Source organism: Tripterygium wilfordii, chromosome 22, assembly GCF_013401445.1.
Source record: "Tripterygium wilfordii isolate XIE 37 chromosome 22, ASM1340144v1, whole genome shotgun sequence".
In the NCBI taxonomy this organism is placed as follows: Eukaryota; Viridiplantae; Streptophyta; class Magnoliopsida; order Celastrales; family Celastraceae; genus Tripterygium; species Tripterygium wilfordii.
In genome coordinates, this window is record NC_052253.1 from 2,963,449 (window position 1) to 2,981,370 (window position 17,922).

The 17,922-nt window shown below is 35.8% G+C and overlaps 1 protein-coding gene across 2 annotated transcripts; it reads right to left on the reverse strand.

The window, feature by feature from the left end:
* Positions 1–54: 54 nt before the first annotated feature.
* On the reverse strand, positions 55–16,077 carry LOC119990718 (phospholipid-transporting ATPase 3-like). 2 transcript variants are annotated; one of them, XM_038836788.1, is made up of 27 exons: positions 15,654–16,077; positions 14,560–14,625; positions 13,114–13,175; positions 12,268–12,349; positions 11,946–12,056; positions 10,866–10,943; positions 10,643–10,739; positions 8,953–9,059; positions 8,475–8,540; positions 8,031–8,152; positions 7,833–7,917; positions 7,669–7,746; positions 7,447–7,563; positions 7,049–7,198; positions 6,842–6,946; positions 5,155–5,297; positions 4,519–4,620; positions 4,360–4,423; positions 4,056–4,268; positions 3,146–3,311; positions 2,966–3,045; positions 2,615–2,854; positions 2,020–2,241; positions 1,776–1,943; positions 1,259–1,621; positions 1,063–1,169; positions 55–602 (listed from the first exon to the last, which is right to left on the reverse strand). In XM_038836788.1, exons 1-27 carry the CDS (start codon positions 15,831–15,833, stop codon positions 296–298), a joined length of 3,681 nt encoding a protein of 1,226 aa, XP_038692716.1. In that variant the 5' UTR covers positions 15,834–16,077; the 3' UTR covers positions 55–295. The 2 variants fall into 2 exon arrangements, with proteins under 2 accessions (XP_038692716.1, XP_038692717.1); XM_038836789.1 differs by lacking the exons at positions 12,268–12,349; positions 15,654–16,077 and having other exon boundaries at positions 14,560–14,612.
* Positions 16,078–17,922: the final 1,845 nt, after the last annotated feature.

Consider the following 17,922-nt stretch of genomic DNA (forward strand, 5'->3'; position numbering starts at 1 on the left):
TAATGATTTCGTTTAATCATTTAGAAATCAACGATCAAACATCTGCCATCTGAAGAACTAAACTGACTTGCCATGATAGAATTTTTTGTCATGTACGTTTTAAATTGATAAAGTATCTGTACATTCGTAACAAGCCTAAAAACCACTGATTCCTCGGGCGGAATAAGATGGAGTTCAAAAAATTGGAAGGGAAAAAAGGGGGGAAACAACGAAAACAAAATAATACACCTAATTTTACATATTTTTCTAAACTCTGTATAAAAAAGAAGAATGTACAGTAACTCACTTTCGGTGATTAATTCTTTTTGGGTACCATTGGCCGTGACTTCATGCTAGCTCTGCGGGCGACATCCCATGCCTTCTGTGGAGCATATATACCCAGCTGTGCAGCGAAAAATGACTCGTACCCAGGAGAGTCGAATGCAAAGCCAGTATGCTTTGATAATTCTCTTGGGAGTTGAGATATGGCATAGCTCCTTGCCTCTGCTGGAGTGAGCAGGTTCCCCATCTCCAGCGTTTCTGCCATGCTATTATCATCAGGATCATCCCTGTGCATTTCCTGAACAATCTGATAATCATAGGGGAAGAACCATCTTTGAATCCTGCATCCAGATAAGAAAAGTTAAAATCAACGTAGCCATGTTCTCCTCTCGTGTATCTTCACAAAACAAAGCAAGCAAATGATTTATTGAAAATAAAATTGCATAAGAGCAACAACCTACATCATGAGTACTCTTATGTCCTAGGATTCTTGATTTTGGGATTAAGTTGGGGTCTAGGGTTTCTGGTTTGCTCAATCCTAAACGAAGTTTACATCAGTATTTTTTTGAATGAAACTACATCATGATTTTAAAAACTACATCATGAGTACTCTTAAAGAAAGACCTCTCCTCTTCCAGCCAGTTGCATTGAAATGTTAAAACGACTCTTGGACTAAGGTGCTTAAGTAGTATCTGCAACGAACTAATGAAATATAAAACTTAAACTAAGCATCAGAATAAGATAGTCATTTTCTATCTGAAAAATGCATGATGTAGCTCAAGTTACACCTTTAAACCTTACCCTTGGTAGACAAAGTCGCCAAAAAGAGCAACCACAGGGACAAGGAGGAGTGTGATGTAGAAATAGAATGTACTCATCAATACGTATATGACCAAATAAAGGTTCTCCTGCAGCCAAAGTAAATAATTAGCAAGTCAGCATCTAGATAAACAATATTGTCATGAGCAAATGACACCAACTGCTTAAAATGACTGACCTGCCGATCGTATGGGGTCCTAATAGCTGAGTATACAAAGGCGAATATGAACCATAATAAAATGCTTCCTCCAACACTAATATAATGCCACCTAGTTATCGAATTGCACATCAGTAAGAGACGCAAGTTTACAGTTACCACAACACAAGTGAAGGCCATTGTGCTAACATCCCATAGACCAAACATCTTGCCAGACGAATTCATTCCAGTAGAACTGGAGGTGGTCACAAAGTGATAGAAGACCAGGGATTGAAAGGCAGAAAAGAAAGCCCATATTCCTACAACTCTCCATTTGAAAAACATATTCCTTATTCCCTCCCTGTATAGCTCAGGGTACTTCTTCGAAAGGGAAGCACTGACGTCCTGGAAACAAACAGTAAACAATAAAGCGTGTTTTCATCTGCACAAAAGTACCGATGGGTCTAAAAATTGAAATAGTGCCTCTAGACACATTCACCAAAAAACAATAAAGCATTTGCATTTATTCCTGCTATAAAAGGTTTTAAAAAGTGCCTACCTTGTCAAAAAGCCCAACAATGATCACAGGCAGGGCTGTAAACAGGACATTATACAATGACTGGAACCAATCATCATAGAATCTTTGCCCAGAAAATCCAGTACGAAAGTTGAACCAAAATTGGGTCAAGGTGAACGTAAGATTCTTGTAAAAGAAGTAAGTCACAACCTGCACTGATGTGTTGTCATGAGAGTTGCAGAAAGATACAATTAACAAAGATTTTGCAGTTGGAGAAAACTTGGACCTTGCATATTCTAAGATATGACCAGCGCCCATGCACAAGAAGTAAATCCGTGAGGAATCGAAACTGGGCAATTGCAAAATCACTGGCCATAACCGCTTGCATCCCTTCCAGACCACTTATTCCAACGCCAATATGAGCAGCTTGAATCATGCTAACATCATTTGCACCATCTCCAATACTAAGAGTTATTTTTCGTGCACCTTTCTTGACTAGACTCGTCACCTGCAGACAAGGAAATGCTTACATAGCTATGACTTCCAACTTTTCAAACACAATTCTTGTCAACTCTCACTCATGGTTTCATTTTGTCTATAAGATATTTAAACAATTTGACGACACCATTCCAGATCATAGTCACAATAATCCTAAAGATAATCTATTATTCTAACACAGTGACATGGACTTGTATAGGGAAAATTTGCATGCGCAGAAAATGTGAATGTCAACTCTACCAACTCAAGCAAAATTCAGTGCCAGATGAAAAACTCCCATATTTTATCAACAGTAGTAGCATCAAACTCCAACATACTTGCACATTTTGACGTTTTATACTCAGATAAGAACTGCTCATAGAAACAAGAAATATTAGCTTAACCTGTGCTTTCTGTAAAGGAGAAACTCGACAGCAGACAACTGAGCTACAATTCAAGCTCAAATTGAGAAGCATCACCCTCAAACTTGGGTCTAATGCATACATTAAACATTTTCCATCAATCACAAGCGATAACTTCGTTCCAGATAAAGAGTGTAAATAATGCTGTGCCTCATCGAGACACTTCTTCAGTTGTTTCTGGACTTCTTCCCTGATAAAGCGTGCAATTTCCACTTGGTCACCCTGATGACAATAAGTCAATTAATTCAATATTAATTAATGTGATCAAAATAGGTATAATTACAATACATGAATGTAAGCCGCAAAAACAAAATGGCTACAAATGATTCTCACCCTATCCTCTACTTCTCTAATTGCATCAGTTTCTGAAGTGATTATGAATTGCTTCATGTCATTGTTAATTAAATTGCATGCTGCAAGAAATTGAAGAGAGAATTAAAAAAAACGCTCAATAAAAAGGCACATAAGAATTGATCTTGGTAAAGGGAAAAAAAAAACATGGAACTGACTCACCGTAAGCTATGTTTATCGCTGTTTCCATCTTGTCACCAGTTAGAACCCAAATCTTAATCCCTGCTCTAGAAAGAGTCTCTATACAAGCCGGTACTCCTTCCTGAAGCTTGTCTTCTATAGCAGTACACCCAATCAAAACAAGATCCTTTTCTATGAGTTCTGCCACCTGCATAAGTTTCGTAATGTATATCAGCTGATGAATCGACTGATATCCTAATAAAGGATAAAGAAAACACCTGTACACTAATTAAGCTTACTCATTCAAAAATAAAATTGATGAGGAATTTTCAACTCAGAGATAATAATATTAATAACTAAACAAAACCTCAACTGCTTATAAATGCCAGGTACTTTGAAACTTAAGCATTAACAGATTTCACATATTAAAAAGAACATTAAAATACACAGACATACAAAGATAAATGATAAGTCATCCATACTGGCAATCACATCGGTGAAGTAGCATCTGGTTCACTAGTTTGGCACTAACAAATGTTAATAGGTATAGAAGTTTTTGTGTGTATCAATTATTTTTAAAAGAGAAAGGGAATCAGCATAAATCTTTTGAAGAAAAGTTCTGTCAAATATGAGCAGAAAGGATATGCCATGCCATGTCTCTCTACAGAGACAAATATATGCCACCAAAAACAAGGGCTAAACAGCAACCAAGAAGGAGGAGTTGTGTTACAGGTAAGGAATCATAAGAAACCAAAATCCAAATAGCACAGAAATGAACTTTTTCCATGGATATAAAACACAATGTTCCACTAAAAAGAAAGGCAGATGAATGAATAAGAAAATCAAGAGCACAGCGTCAGCAACAACACCTTCACAAGTAATTAAAAAGGGCTTAGAAAGAAAGGAAAACCCACAAAGGGCAGATGCTCTTACAGAACATAAGAACATATACCTCATCCAACTTCTTTTCACGATCTCTAAGAGATGATTTAGCCTGGATAAACTTTTCATTCCAGCTTTCGTAAAAATCAGGATGTAAATCTCTATAGGCTAGGCAAAGGGTACGTAATCCAGCAGCTCCAAACCGTTCCAAGTGTTCCCTGGTTACTTTCTTTATACTATCACTTTCAGCAGCCAATCTCTCATATATTACAGTATCAGCTCCCTGAAACAAAAAAAGTTTTTGGTTCAGTCATCTCGCATACCAGCTGTGTTTTGCCAATTTCGACCAAGATAAGAAGTGGAAAAAGGTTAACCTTGCAGTACAGAACAAGCCTCCCATCAGGGTACCGGCACACAACGGATTGGCGTTTCCTTGTGCTATATATTCAACAAGAAATCTGAAGTTAGTGCCATCACCAATGTACTTATATGAATCCCTGGCAGCAAAAAAAAAAAAAGATAAGAAAAGTCACCTGTTGAACTCCAAAACATTTAGAATTTCATAAGCCACATCTTGGATATTGCCAATCCTCTCCAAGTGAGATTCACGAACATATATCATGGTAGGTGTACGCCTACACAAACAATTTTATCAACCTCAAAGCAAACAGGAATACAAAAAACTAACAACCATACAAAAATTTAACATTGATGAACAAGTCACTTCCCAACACAAATGGCATATAAAAAACTCCCAATGCGGTGAATTCCAGAGTATAAGACCCTGAATAAAGTTCAAAAAGGAGTGAGAACTGCAATAGAGGAGATTGCCGGTTGCAACAAAAGCTCTACAATTCACCTCTCACCACAACACCTATAGATGGGGTATTTGATGGCATTCCAAGCAACATTACCCTCCTCCAAGATAATCTATCAGTCCTCTAAAACAAAAGAAAATTTACTGACACCATATTTCAGCAGCGTAGAAAACTGCGACCAGCATGGGAAAAAGTATTTTCCAGGGATTAAGCAAACTGCCTCATCAGCAACAGCAACAAATCAACCCTATTTTGTAACTCAAAGAAAATGAAGAAAAAGAAAAAAAAATCCAGTAATATCAATCATCTTTCTTCAACCAGGCATAAAAATGAAATTTGAAGATTGCATACCTATAAAAGAAGAAACCAAAGTTCTTTGCAGCAGTAACTAGAGCAGCCTCATCTGGTGATGCAGCTTGATATCTAATTTTTTCAGGGGACTCTTCACCTTCAGGAAGTACAGTGTGGCATATGGCAAGGCATCTGAAAAATTCCTACACAAATAGTAACATTAAGACTACTTGAAAATTAGTATACAGCTCGGAACAACACAAACCACAGAAATAAAGCTTAATGCAGTCACTTCTGGCTTTAACAGATAGTGTAATATTAACAAAAGGCTAATACGTTCCCCAACAAATACCAGGCATAAAGGTTCCTTCTCTACCCACGCAAAGGTAGAACGGACACAAATAAAAATAAAGCTAGTAAATTCCATACATTTTTAAGGAGCAATAGTGGGCCTTGTGGAGGTCTGCTCCTTATAACTTGTATGAAATCAAGTTTCGATTCCCCCTCCCTCAAAAAAAATAATAACATAATGATGCAGGAAAAACGATAGACGACAATAAGGATAGCCAAATCGAGAATAGGAGCATGTAGATTAGAAGAAGGGACAGATAATAATCGACTCAATGTAGTCTCTAGGATTTAAACCCACAGAAATTTTTTTATTATCGTTGATAAAAAAAATAAAATAATAATAATAAATTTTTAAAAAAAACTGTTAACAAAAAGTCTTAACAGCCCTATTTGTATTAGGTTAATAAACTCTTGAACACCCTAATTAAATCATAACTTTCCTACTAAATGCCTTACTCCGAAAAGACATTACTGGTTGAACAAGCAATAGACTTCCTAAAATATCCGAATAAAATACTAATAAATAATTAATTTCGAATTTCTAACTAATCTAGAAATTAAGACAATAGTCTTGCTTCTAAAACTTAAATAAAACCCTATAAGACTGACCCAACAATAATACTAACTCAAATAAACGTTAAAGAAGATCTAAACCTAACTCGAAAATAGTTTATAAGTTTGGATGAACCATAACTCAAAAAATCCTACAGCTCCGATATTTCTTCCCCAATCATCACATAACCCCACAATTTATCCAAAAAAAAATCCATTTCTAACCCCTGAAAAACATGCCACAAATTTAGGAAATGAACTACTCTTCACAATCTCTTATTTAGCTACTCATAACCGCATAAAAGAACCTTCAAAAGCTCAAGTATAAATCAGTATCTAGAACTAATTATGAAAACTCATTTATTCAGACATATGACCCAGTTCCAACAAGGGCTCATCACAGAGAGATTATTCTATAAATTAGTTGTAAAGTTAAAAAATAAAAACAAAATCAAACCCCTGTGTATTTTATGCATGTTAGTTTGTCTCTTTGTTCTGTCCTAAATCACCAAGAGGGCAACGAAATAGCCACACGGAGTGGAAGAATGGTTGGGGAAGACAAGAATGTATTTCACATACATTCTTAAATGCAGAAAACGCTTTTAGAAAAGAGAATTTTTTGAGAAGTCATAAATAAAGTGAAAATGTCACCAGTTGGTAGAAATTTCATACTGCATTTAATAACAACTTGACCAAGACAGCATAAGAAGTAATAATGACAATCAAGAAAAGTATCACCATTGTCAAAACTGATTCAAATAAAGCACAAGTCAATAACCTGACTTCAAGAGAAATGAAACAACTAGATAGCACTCTTTCCAGATAGACTAAAGTAAGATACTACCTTGCAAATATCAGGATTAGGCTCATTCCTCCAAGCCCCTCGCATAATCCTGGCATCATCAAAATTGAAACCTTTCTCCCATGCAACATTAGCTGGTTTTTGCGCCTGTAACAAATCGAGTGAAACTAATCCTGATTTCACATGTAAAGAGTTTAATTCCATCAAAAGAGATCTTTAGTACAGTGCTATGCAAAATGCAATACATGCCTCTTGGACGTTCATTCCTTTCCGCTGCGCTCCTCCAAGCTCTATTTCAGTAATTCCGGATCCATATATCTCTCCTCCAATAGAGCACTTAAAAAACTCCATTAAATTTCTGGTTAAAGTTCCGGTTTTATCAGAAAATATATACTCCACCTGACCATAGAAACAATATAAATTATAAAATGACAAATTCAAGATTTTGAATGGGACATACTCAAGATTCTGAAGGGCAATTACAAAAATTAACTAACCAATCAAAAGATCAAATAAAATAAACAGAAAGACACGGCCTTGATTGTTAAATAGCTGATACAACATGCAATAATTATGATAATGACCATGTACAATGAATAACACTTCTCGCATTACACTCAATAAACATGATATAGTATCAACCCCACCTGCCCAAGTTCCTCATTTAAATTCGATGTCCTGGCCAACGCAGGGGTATTTGTTTCAGTATGGTACATGTGTAGGTCCTTGTTGATAAATTGAGCACATTGGATAAATTTGATCATCTGAAACAGTACTTGATAAGTTATTCGCAGAACAAAAATATGCAGCAAAACTATGTATGCAGTACATAGCGGACAAAAACAACTATATTACGCTAGGATGCATACCTCAATGGAAACATATAAAGAGATAGGAATTATAGTTGAGAAAAGAGTAATGAGGGTAAACATGGTCAAGATAGCAACCTGCAGTAACCAAAAATAGGCATCAGCATAGGAAAAAGAAAGGAAACGATAAAACCAAAAGCGTAACTGTAGTATGCAAATAGTACCAGAAATCGATTGTTAGGATTGAACTGATCTTCCACGTGTTCATCAAGACCTAAGTAATAGTGCTTGCGATTTATGAATACACCACTGCAGATTTCCACATAGCACTAAATATTATCCCCATGAAAGTTCATGAAGAAATGTCTAATAATTTTTGAAAAGAGAGAATGTTTGGAGTGATATAATAGTGTTTCTCAAACCTGCCGATGGCTCCAATTAGACTCATGAAAAAGAGAGTGCCAAAAAGAGTGAGTATAAGCTTGTCAAGCTTCCTCTCTAATGTACTCCTTTTAGAAGGAACGTTCATGGCATTCATCATAACCTGCAGTTAATCAACCACACATAGACCACCGAGTAGATAAAGGAAAAATAACTGTTAAATGGCAAGAGAACAGTCTACTTAATGCACAAAAAAAGGCATAAGTCAAATCAAGACATCCATCTGTTACATCAAAATAAGATAACAATCAGGATGTAAAAATTAAGCTAGGGATGACATCAGTTTCCTATAAAATTCCAGAATATTTTTTAACACGGAAGAAACTATACCCATCACTTCCATTGCACATTAGATGCAAACAAGAACATCGAGGAAGGTGTAGACATCAATGATATAAAAAAAGACTGCCATTGTGAAGACAAACCTTTGTTTCTTGACCTGTAAAAATAACAGCCCCAACAATGTACGCAGTGTTCCTGAGACTACAACCCTGGAAAACACAGAGCTAATGTCCATAAGAATATACCAGAGTAGTTTGATCAGTTGGGAGTAGACACTAACCAAATCGGATGACAGATAACTGAATATCAGCGAGCAAAAGAATATAAAGAAAGGCTTGAGAGGAGAGACAATAGTTTCTACAGAAAGAGGTATAAACTACAATCACCCCAGAAACAAAATAAAATCTTGGGCCAATCAACTTTTATCAGATTCCTAGCAGATATTCAAGGAGCTAAAGTTGCATGCTAATAAGGAACGCGTAAAGTTTTAAGAGAAGGCATCCACACAAACGAGGCTGAGAACATGCAAACCGAACTGATAGTAAAAGCACAGGACAAATAAAGAAAGAAAGAAAGAAAGGGGAAAAACAAAAGAACAGAAGAGAGAGAGAGAGAGCATACTCGCAAAAGAATTTGGTTGGGAGTCAGAGGCAACGTTTGCTTTTGAATTATAAGATTGCCAGTAAAAGTATACAAGGAATTATTTGGTTGTTCACATTGCAGCTCGCCTGCAAAAGTACAAGAAATGCTTGTAATAGTACAACATAAAAGTAATTCTCATAGTTGTATGCATCATATGAATTACAAATTTACAACTCATCAAGCAAAGATCAATAACATATTTGTGCTGTCTATGTAAGTAATCAATGGCACCACCGCAAGGCAAAGAATAAAGACTAGATAGAAGATCACAATATTGAATGTAGCCCAAACAGTCCTAATGCTACAGGTAAAATAAAACCCGACACAGTCTTAGTTGACTGTATGCATTTGAGGGTCTTACAGGAAATAGCATGCATATAAGATTTACGAAGAAACCCGAAGAGGAAAATTACAAATGTATGCTCACTTGCTGGACTTAAATCAACGTTTACCATAAACATGTTTCAAAGTAGATTTCCGGATAGGTAAAAAACGATTACCACATTGAACAAATGATGGTTGCTATTTTGGTAAAAGACTATTGGAATCGATTCCTATCATAAGCGTAATTCTCTGTGGTATTTAAAAAAAAAAAAAGACTATTGGAATAAAAAATAAAATGAAAAAGATATAGCATCCCTGAAAAAAAATAATTATTATAAAAGATCAAACTCTAGTAAAATATTTCGTGACACATTAGATAGTACATGAAAACTACAAGTACATAGAATCACAGATCACAGAACGCAGTGGCTAGCACTTGGTAGTAAGTAGCAACTAGGACACACTCGTGAAACAACAAAACACAGTTGTTTTATCAAGGGCAAAGAAACCTAAATTGGAGAGAAGGCACATGGTTTAGGTTCAAATATGACGGAAGACGGGATAGATGAAAGTGAATCCATAAGAGAAATTAATTTTAATCCACTGTATGTACTGGATTCTCCTATGCTGAAACCGAATAGACAAAAATCCTGAACTTCAATAAGCCTGAAATCCCCAATTTCCCAATAGTGTTTACAGGTTACTTTTCATAGCCCCAAATTCCAATTTTTCTCACTTTATTTCACCACCAAAATTGCCAACCATTAACCCAAAAGAAACACAAAATATCTATTACTGTTTTTCCCAGAAATAATAAACTAAATCCTCAAGTAAGAAAGAAAATCACTTCAGCCGTCTTGTGCCACTCAGGCTTGGTTCTTAGTAAACGAGATGCCCCCAAAGTATGTGCTAGTGCTTCTCTCATATTCTCTAACCATCATGAACTATAATAAGATTGTCTTATGGACTACAGTATCACAGTTAACATATCAAAATGGGAGACAGTATTCAGTTTGTGAGCCCATAATTATCATCAGGCCTAAAATAAAAGGAAAAGCCAATCAAATGATTCCATGCATGCAGCATACAAGAAATGTATGAGAACACATGTACCACACAGAAGTTGCTAGACAGTATGCAAACCACCAACTTCTTCAACAGACATTAAATGCCTTGAAAAATGGCCAAGGAAAGCAAAGGACCAAAGACACTGTATTCAAGTCGTTATTAGCTTCTACTTACTTAACCTTAATATGATATTAATGTGGTGCAGGGTCTGTCTATACATAAACCATTGTAGAAAAAGACACTGAAACTGACGAATAAATCAAAGAAAACGCTGAACCTTTAAATTCAGCAGCTTTCTCCGGGGTCAAGTAATCCCAAGTCTTTTCCAATGCCTTTCTGATCTTCAAATTAGTTTCCCCATCCAAATTTGCAGTCTGACAAAAAAAAAAGGAAAATGAATATTAGAAAGTAGAAACTATGAATGATTAAATAACACTATCAAACAACAACTCTAGCTCTTTCTAGGAAAAGAATTCAAGAAATGAGAAGGCGCATGATACCTCAATGTAACAAACACCATCAGGGTTTGTACTGGCAAGGAAAACTAGATCTGCAGGAAAGCTTCCATCCTGCTTAATCTACAGCCAATATATAATTCAGCACCTGAGTAATGCTTTCTGAGAGTATTCAATATCATTAATCGACTAAGACAAAACACTATCATCCATTTTCATTATTCTTATTTAATCCTCTATCAAAAACCCTTGACAAAAGCCAAATGAAGCAACAATATCCATAAAAGTTACTGGAAAGTTCTTTCTAGTAGTATACAGTTAATTGCCCCATTCATGGCTCCCACCTAGTTATCTAGCCATGCAGGATAAAAGTATAAAACCAATTAGAATCAAAAGAAAAAGGATCAACAAATAACTACACTCTCAAGGACATATATATGCATACACAATAGCAACGACATAAAGGATTGGATAATGTTAGACATGAACCTTCAATCAAAAGTTAAAAAATGAGCATCAAGACAAATAATGCAATAAACGTAAACAACTATCTCCACCACACGAATGAAAAGGTAAGAGGAGCACGGATTCCAACTCAACCAGGTTTGTAGTACATTAGTGCAAACATCAAAGCAAATCTGGTTTTACCTGAACATGGCAACGACAAAATTAAGATATGTTTGATGAGTCCTTCTCAATAGTCAATACCGTTCCAATTTAATCATGAATTTGAAGACGAGAACAAGTCATAATTTACAGAAATGTATAATACCACCTATTCACACCGACCCCCCCCCCCCCCCCCCCCCCCAACACACACACACACTCACACAAAGCAATGTTGCAGAAGCTGATAAGTTAGAAAGGTTTGCAAAGTAAAAATGGTGAATAATATAGTAGTATGTTCATTTATTACATAACAATATGATGGAACCACAAAGCTAAAGATAAATCACAATGTGCCCACTGTAATCTACCACATATTCAAAACCAATTCTTCAACAACAAGAAAAACAATATATTTAGTCTTTTTTAGCAGAAAGAAGAGTTTACTGAAAAATATTTAGTAAAGCATAACATATCAAAGATCCCACAAACAAAAATATGACAGAGCAGCATACTCACTCGCACAATATCTCCAACCTGCAACCTTTTCCAGGGGATGGTCTCCCACTTTTGATCTTGGAGCACTTCTACAGGGCTATTATTTATCACCATATCATTCTGAAAACGCTTCTGTGTAATGATAGAAGTACATGTTAGCACTTGCAATTAGTCAACTACTTCATTTTCCAAAACACATAAAGCTACACCTCAAGCTAACCGAGGAAAAACTGAGGGGAAGGGGATGAGGTACTGAGTATGCCTTATACATCAGCCATTAATGGAAGGAACAAAGGTAAAACATAAAGCGAATGGTACACAAAAAATACACTATATTACTCACCCAATCCTCAAATGCCTCCTTAACAAGAGAGGCAAAAAGCACCAGACTCAGAGGAACCACATTCGTAACAGGATTCACAGGACTGCGTGATCAAAAAAAATTGTACAATTTAAACTCATTTACCCATTCATTTATCAAAATGCAATATTATCATTAACCGGGCAGCAAAGCGTCAAGACTCCATATGCAGGTGCAAGTTCGAAGCTAATGAACAAATAAGCACCAAAGAGCGCAGTTGAAAATGTATATAAATGCACAGGAATACCTAGTATGTTACTCATATACACCTAAAGAGCATTAATTTAAAAAGCCCTAAGAAGAATAACCAAAACCCTCAGAACTATCTAAATCTTCATTTTGAATTTGGAAAATCTTAAAAACTATGGAAAGAGCTTCTGATGTAACTAAAATTTATTAAGAATAAAAATGTCGAATAAAAAAGGGATGGAAGTCCACTTTTCCAGACACCAGAATGCTAGAGAAGCAAGAAATATTTAATGCGTGAAACACAAGGCCTTGTTAGGAGTAATAGTGTAAATAGCAATTCTCATATTGTTTATAATGCTCACACACCTAATATCTACATCAAACAATAGGATTAACCATTTTGTCAAAACTTCGGTACAGCATAACTTAAATGAGAAAAAATTACATAATAACAAAACAAGAACATAGATCCAAATAATCAACGAGCTAATCAAACACTAAGTGTGTTAGTTGCAAAACCATGCTAGACATATCCAGTAGACAACAAGAAGCGTCCAATCAAACTACAGAGCACATTTTCCCTGTCCTACCCACTCATGCTTGGGAAAAAAAAAAGTTAACAGCACTTTGTTAACATACCTCACAGGAGTAAATGACAAAATTGAGATTGTAAGAAAGTAGAGGTTGGCCACTCGCCGGAACTGTCAGAGTAAACAATTAATTCCTTCAGGAACAGAAATAACCAAGATAAATCACATTTCAGACCAAATGCATATAGCTGACAGTAGCTAATTTCAAAATCCTAGAACAAATGCAGACTACTTCCCTAAACAACCATTGACAATAAAGTTTTTACAACCCATTTAAGGGGAAAAAGATTAAGCATGCATTGGATATTTGGATTTACAATAGTAAATCAACAAAGCTCCATTTGGTCGTCATTTTTTTTTTTTTGATAATCTATGAAGCTTGTTTCTTGCAGTTTCAAAAAGTTGCAAATATTCAACAACTTGAAATGACATGGGAGCTAAAGAGTTCCTTGAGTTTATACATCCTACTCTAGGATTAATTCTTATTTTTACATTTTATGTTTTACATTTTCTTAACTTAGTTGTTTATCAGAGTTTGTAATGTTTTCTTAAGTAGGTGTATTGTCGGAATTTTCTAAGTACACTGGAATTTATTACTAATAAGTATTTTATTATTCTTTTACCCTGTTATTTTAATATGTCATGGTTGGAATAGAATTAGGTTTACTTTCTAGGAGTTATAGTAGCTTTAGGAGTACAAAATCCTTAAAGAATAAGGACTAATCTCTCAACTATCATGGATGAATAAAATTATGATTATTTTCCAGCAAGTTATTTGCTTTTCAATTGTGTGATGCCAAGGAACCCTGGGGGTGATGCTCAGGTAATCTATCTTTTCTTTTCTTCATTTTCTTTATTTTTCCAGCGATCCCAGATATGTTCCTACTGCGTTATAGCCCTAATATTGAGTTCCTAACACCCTAGTCATCCCATATCTTTGATTTGACCTTAATTGCTTAAAATCCTTTGCAAGAACCCTTAGAAACAAGGTCAGTGAAAAGCAGTGCTACAGACAGCAGTTAGTGTCACAAGAATAAAAGAATGGACATAGAGCCTGCAGAAGCTATTAGAAAGAAAATAAAAATGTAGGGGATGGAGCCCTTTCCAGGAACACAGAACATTTTTGAACTAAGCGAAACAAGAACAGTTACAACAATTCCAATACACAAATAGTTCGTCAATCCAATTAATCATTTTCTACATAGAAGTGCTTTTTCTACAAAATAAAATTGAGGATACCAAATATCCACCTTTGAAATTTCAATCAAAACGCAATTATCTACATCCCCTATGATGTTTCTAACTTTTCTCATTCTCACAAACTTCACTGTCCGTTCCATAATTGATATGAGATAGCAACTTGTGCGCAAGTTCGGGTCATCCACGCCCGACAGTTATACATTAGCTTCTAACTAAGAATTCAGGTGAATTAGGTGAAAAGAAATTAATGCACATTGTTTCCAAGGCTATCAAATATATCGATAAGAAAATTTACCTGTTCAAACAGCCCTTTGGGTATAAAAGTAAAAAAGTTGTACTTCGTTGTCGATATTGAGTTTCCCTGAAACAATTAAACCCACACCAACTAAAATCAGCATCAAGTGACTGGAAACAAATACAAACGAATTACACAAATGCCAATGCAACAGTAAGCATATGGTAAACAACATTAAGCATATCCATCAATCAAATGCTTTTTTACACTAGTAATTAACAAATAAAAAGATCTCAATATTTCTCTACAAGTGGTTAAACGGCATAATATTTGGTGTGGATGGAAGATTGAGACCACTTGCGTATGTTTAAGGACAACGAAGAAAGATGGCCCAACCACTTACTTTGCGGCTGGATGATTGACCACAATTTATTTTATTTTGTTATTCTGTTGTTCTTAGAATCACTACTTCTGAGAAATTTTATTTTGCGCATATTTTTTATAGCTTTGGGCCTTGGCGGCCAGTAGCCTATTAGGATTTAATAAAAGGGCATCTTTTACATCTCATGGAGAAAGACAACAGACGCACATATTTTGACAGCAATATTGAAGCTCCAATTTTCTCCTCGTTCTTGGCTTTCCTTCTCTCCAAACATGTCACCTAAGCTCATCAAAGTTGCATTTTTCTGCCTCTCCAGCAGTATCCAAAAAATTTAGTGATGTCAAAAGTGGAACAAACTTCTTCATTGTGTCCCCTGTTACACAAAAACTGAACCAGCAATCACTTACTTCTTCCTTCCTCCATGCCTATTTCCTATGGTACAATTCAAATGGACTACTGATAGTTGCCTTTAAAATTTCAAGCCTAAGAAGGCAATTGTAGATGGAGGAAGCAGCCTAAATTGTAATTAAAGGGACTCCACCTAAAGTCATGCAATGGGGAAATTATATACAAACAATATCAAATAACTTCACAACTCCATAAACTAACCATAAACTATCAACCTAATAACAGATAATATTCATGTAAAGGGCTATCTTTGCTTGTCAGAAACCAATAATTCACGTGACTATTTAATTCCTCTTTCAAGAATTAGGTAATTTTTACGTATGAGTTTGTGCTTTTGTGTGTCTATATACACCTATAAACTAACCTTGAATCTGACGGGGAGATTGGCCTCGCGATCATTGCAGTAGACGGTCCGATAACCGGGCGCCTGAGGCTGGACTCTGCCTAGTCGAACCGTCCGAGATGATCCGGTCCGGTCCGGCTCTGTAGGACTGCCGCCCAGTCTCGATCTCGATGTCCTAACCCTATCCCATCCACCACTCATCTTCCTCCTCTTCTATCGACAACACGACCACCACCACAACAACACAAACGGAAATCAGCGAATCCAAGCAATTGACGACAGAATATTGGATCGGTTTTTTTGTTCTCTGCCTGGTACAGCGTCTCCTCGTTTGCGGTTGGTTTGAGAAACTTCGATGGTACGGACAATGAAACAGAGAGAGAGGACCTCGTCTCTGCTTCGACTCACCTTTCCTTTTTTTTCCTTTACTATTTTTCAATTTGTTTTGGCAGTAACGTCCATTTTTTTCCTCGTGCTCTTTTTTATAATTTTATTCGTTTAACCCGGCGTTCCTCTTTTGTGCTTGCCTTAACCAATTATTAGATACATTGACTGACGTGATTCGCGACGATCTTACCACTTGCACCAAGGCGCGTGAATTTTAGTCTGCCCACGTGGGCCACGATAGAGCCTTTATAGTCAAATGAACATTGATGACGTCTTTATTAGCAACCTGAAACTTTGGTGCACTGATATTTTTTTTGAGGCTTTTATCTTGGGTGTAGGCGGTGTGCACCCTGTAAGGGCAAATGTAATGGTAAAGTGTTATTGAGCCAATAAATATGTTGTCTTTTATTGATGTGACTGTATTATAAAATGTGTTTTACTTATGTGACTGTATTGGAATTAAGTGTTTTGCTGATGTGGATGTATTGATATTTGATGTTTTGGTGTAGTTTTGTTGTGGATAATATGGAAGAATGGAATGTTGTTGGCCTCCATGTTGGGTGCGAAGAGAAATTATATAGAAATTTGTGTTTTGTTGATGTGGTTGTTTTGGAATATGTGTTTTGCTGATGTGGCTGTATTAGAATACGTGTTTGACTTGACTTTTTGTGTAATAGAGGTAAGACCGGGCCAACATTTTTGTTGGCCCAGCAAATAAGCAACCATTGCATTTGCCCTAATGATTTTGGGTATAATTTTTTTAAAAAAATTATGTACATGTTTTTTGATCGAATTTACGAGTTGATCCATATTTTTTTTATTTTTAATTATGTACGATCGGATTTACGAGTTCTCAAAAATTAAATTCATTGAGATATTAAAATTTTTGTGTATTTTTAATATATAAGAGGACTCATATCAAAACCTATTCATGATTTTTTTTTTAAATAAATAAATTTGTTTCATTGTAGCTTTTGTTTATGCACCACCTTCGTGCTATAAACTCTCCTTACTAATACTATGGCCTAGTTTAGTAAATAATTTTCAAAATAGCATATATGCTATTAGAAATGATGGTAGAAAAAATATTGAACAATTTTAATGACAGATATGTCGCATAAATGCTTGGTAGTGTGTGGGCAGCTTGAATTGTCATATAGATCTTTATTGAGTTGAAGTAGGTAAATAAAGATGATAGCAAAAATATTGGAGAATTTTAATAACCAATATGTTGCATAAATGTTTGGTAGTGTGTGGGCAGCTTGAATTGTCATATAGATGTTTATTGAGTTGAAGTAGGTAAATAATGATGGTAATAGAAATGTTGAACAATTTTAATGACAAATATGTTGCATGAATGATTGGTAGTGTGTGGGCAGCTTGAATTGCCATATAGATGTTTATTCAGTTTTAACTTTTATCTAATGATCCGGTAGAAGTAGTTTTAGATAGTTAAGGATGGTGGTTGTTATCAAAGTAAATATGCATGATGACCTCTTTTAGTAATTCATAGTTGTATTATTGGAGAAAGCTCATAAGAAGTTTGAAAGTCGTGGAAATTGTATTTGATTCGCAAACTCACAGGCCCAATGTTATTTCATTGCATGGCCCCAAGATCCACGAGAGTCTTTGTGGAGTTAAACTCTCCTTGCTGGATTTCGACCTCGTTCTCCCCGCACGGACTTCAGCCTAGTTTAACTCGTCGTCATCATGTGACGGGCTATGTTGATGGTCTGAGTTTAGAGTTGGCTCAACAATCCAATGGGCATGTTGTGCTGAGAGCTACAAAGACCTTCTGAACGTGCTGACAATAGCAGCAAGTGAAATTAATCAAGTGGAACAAGATTTAATGCACCGCACAAAGCTTCAACCAATTCACATAGACAACAATTATCAAACCTTC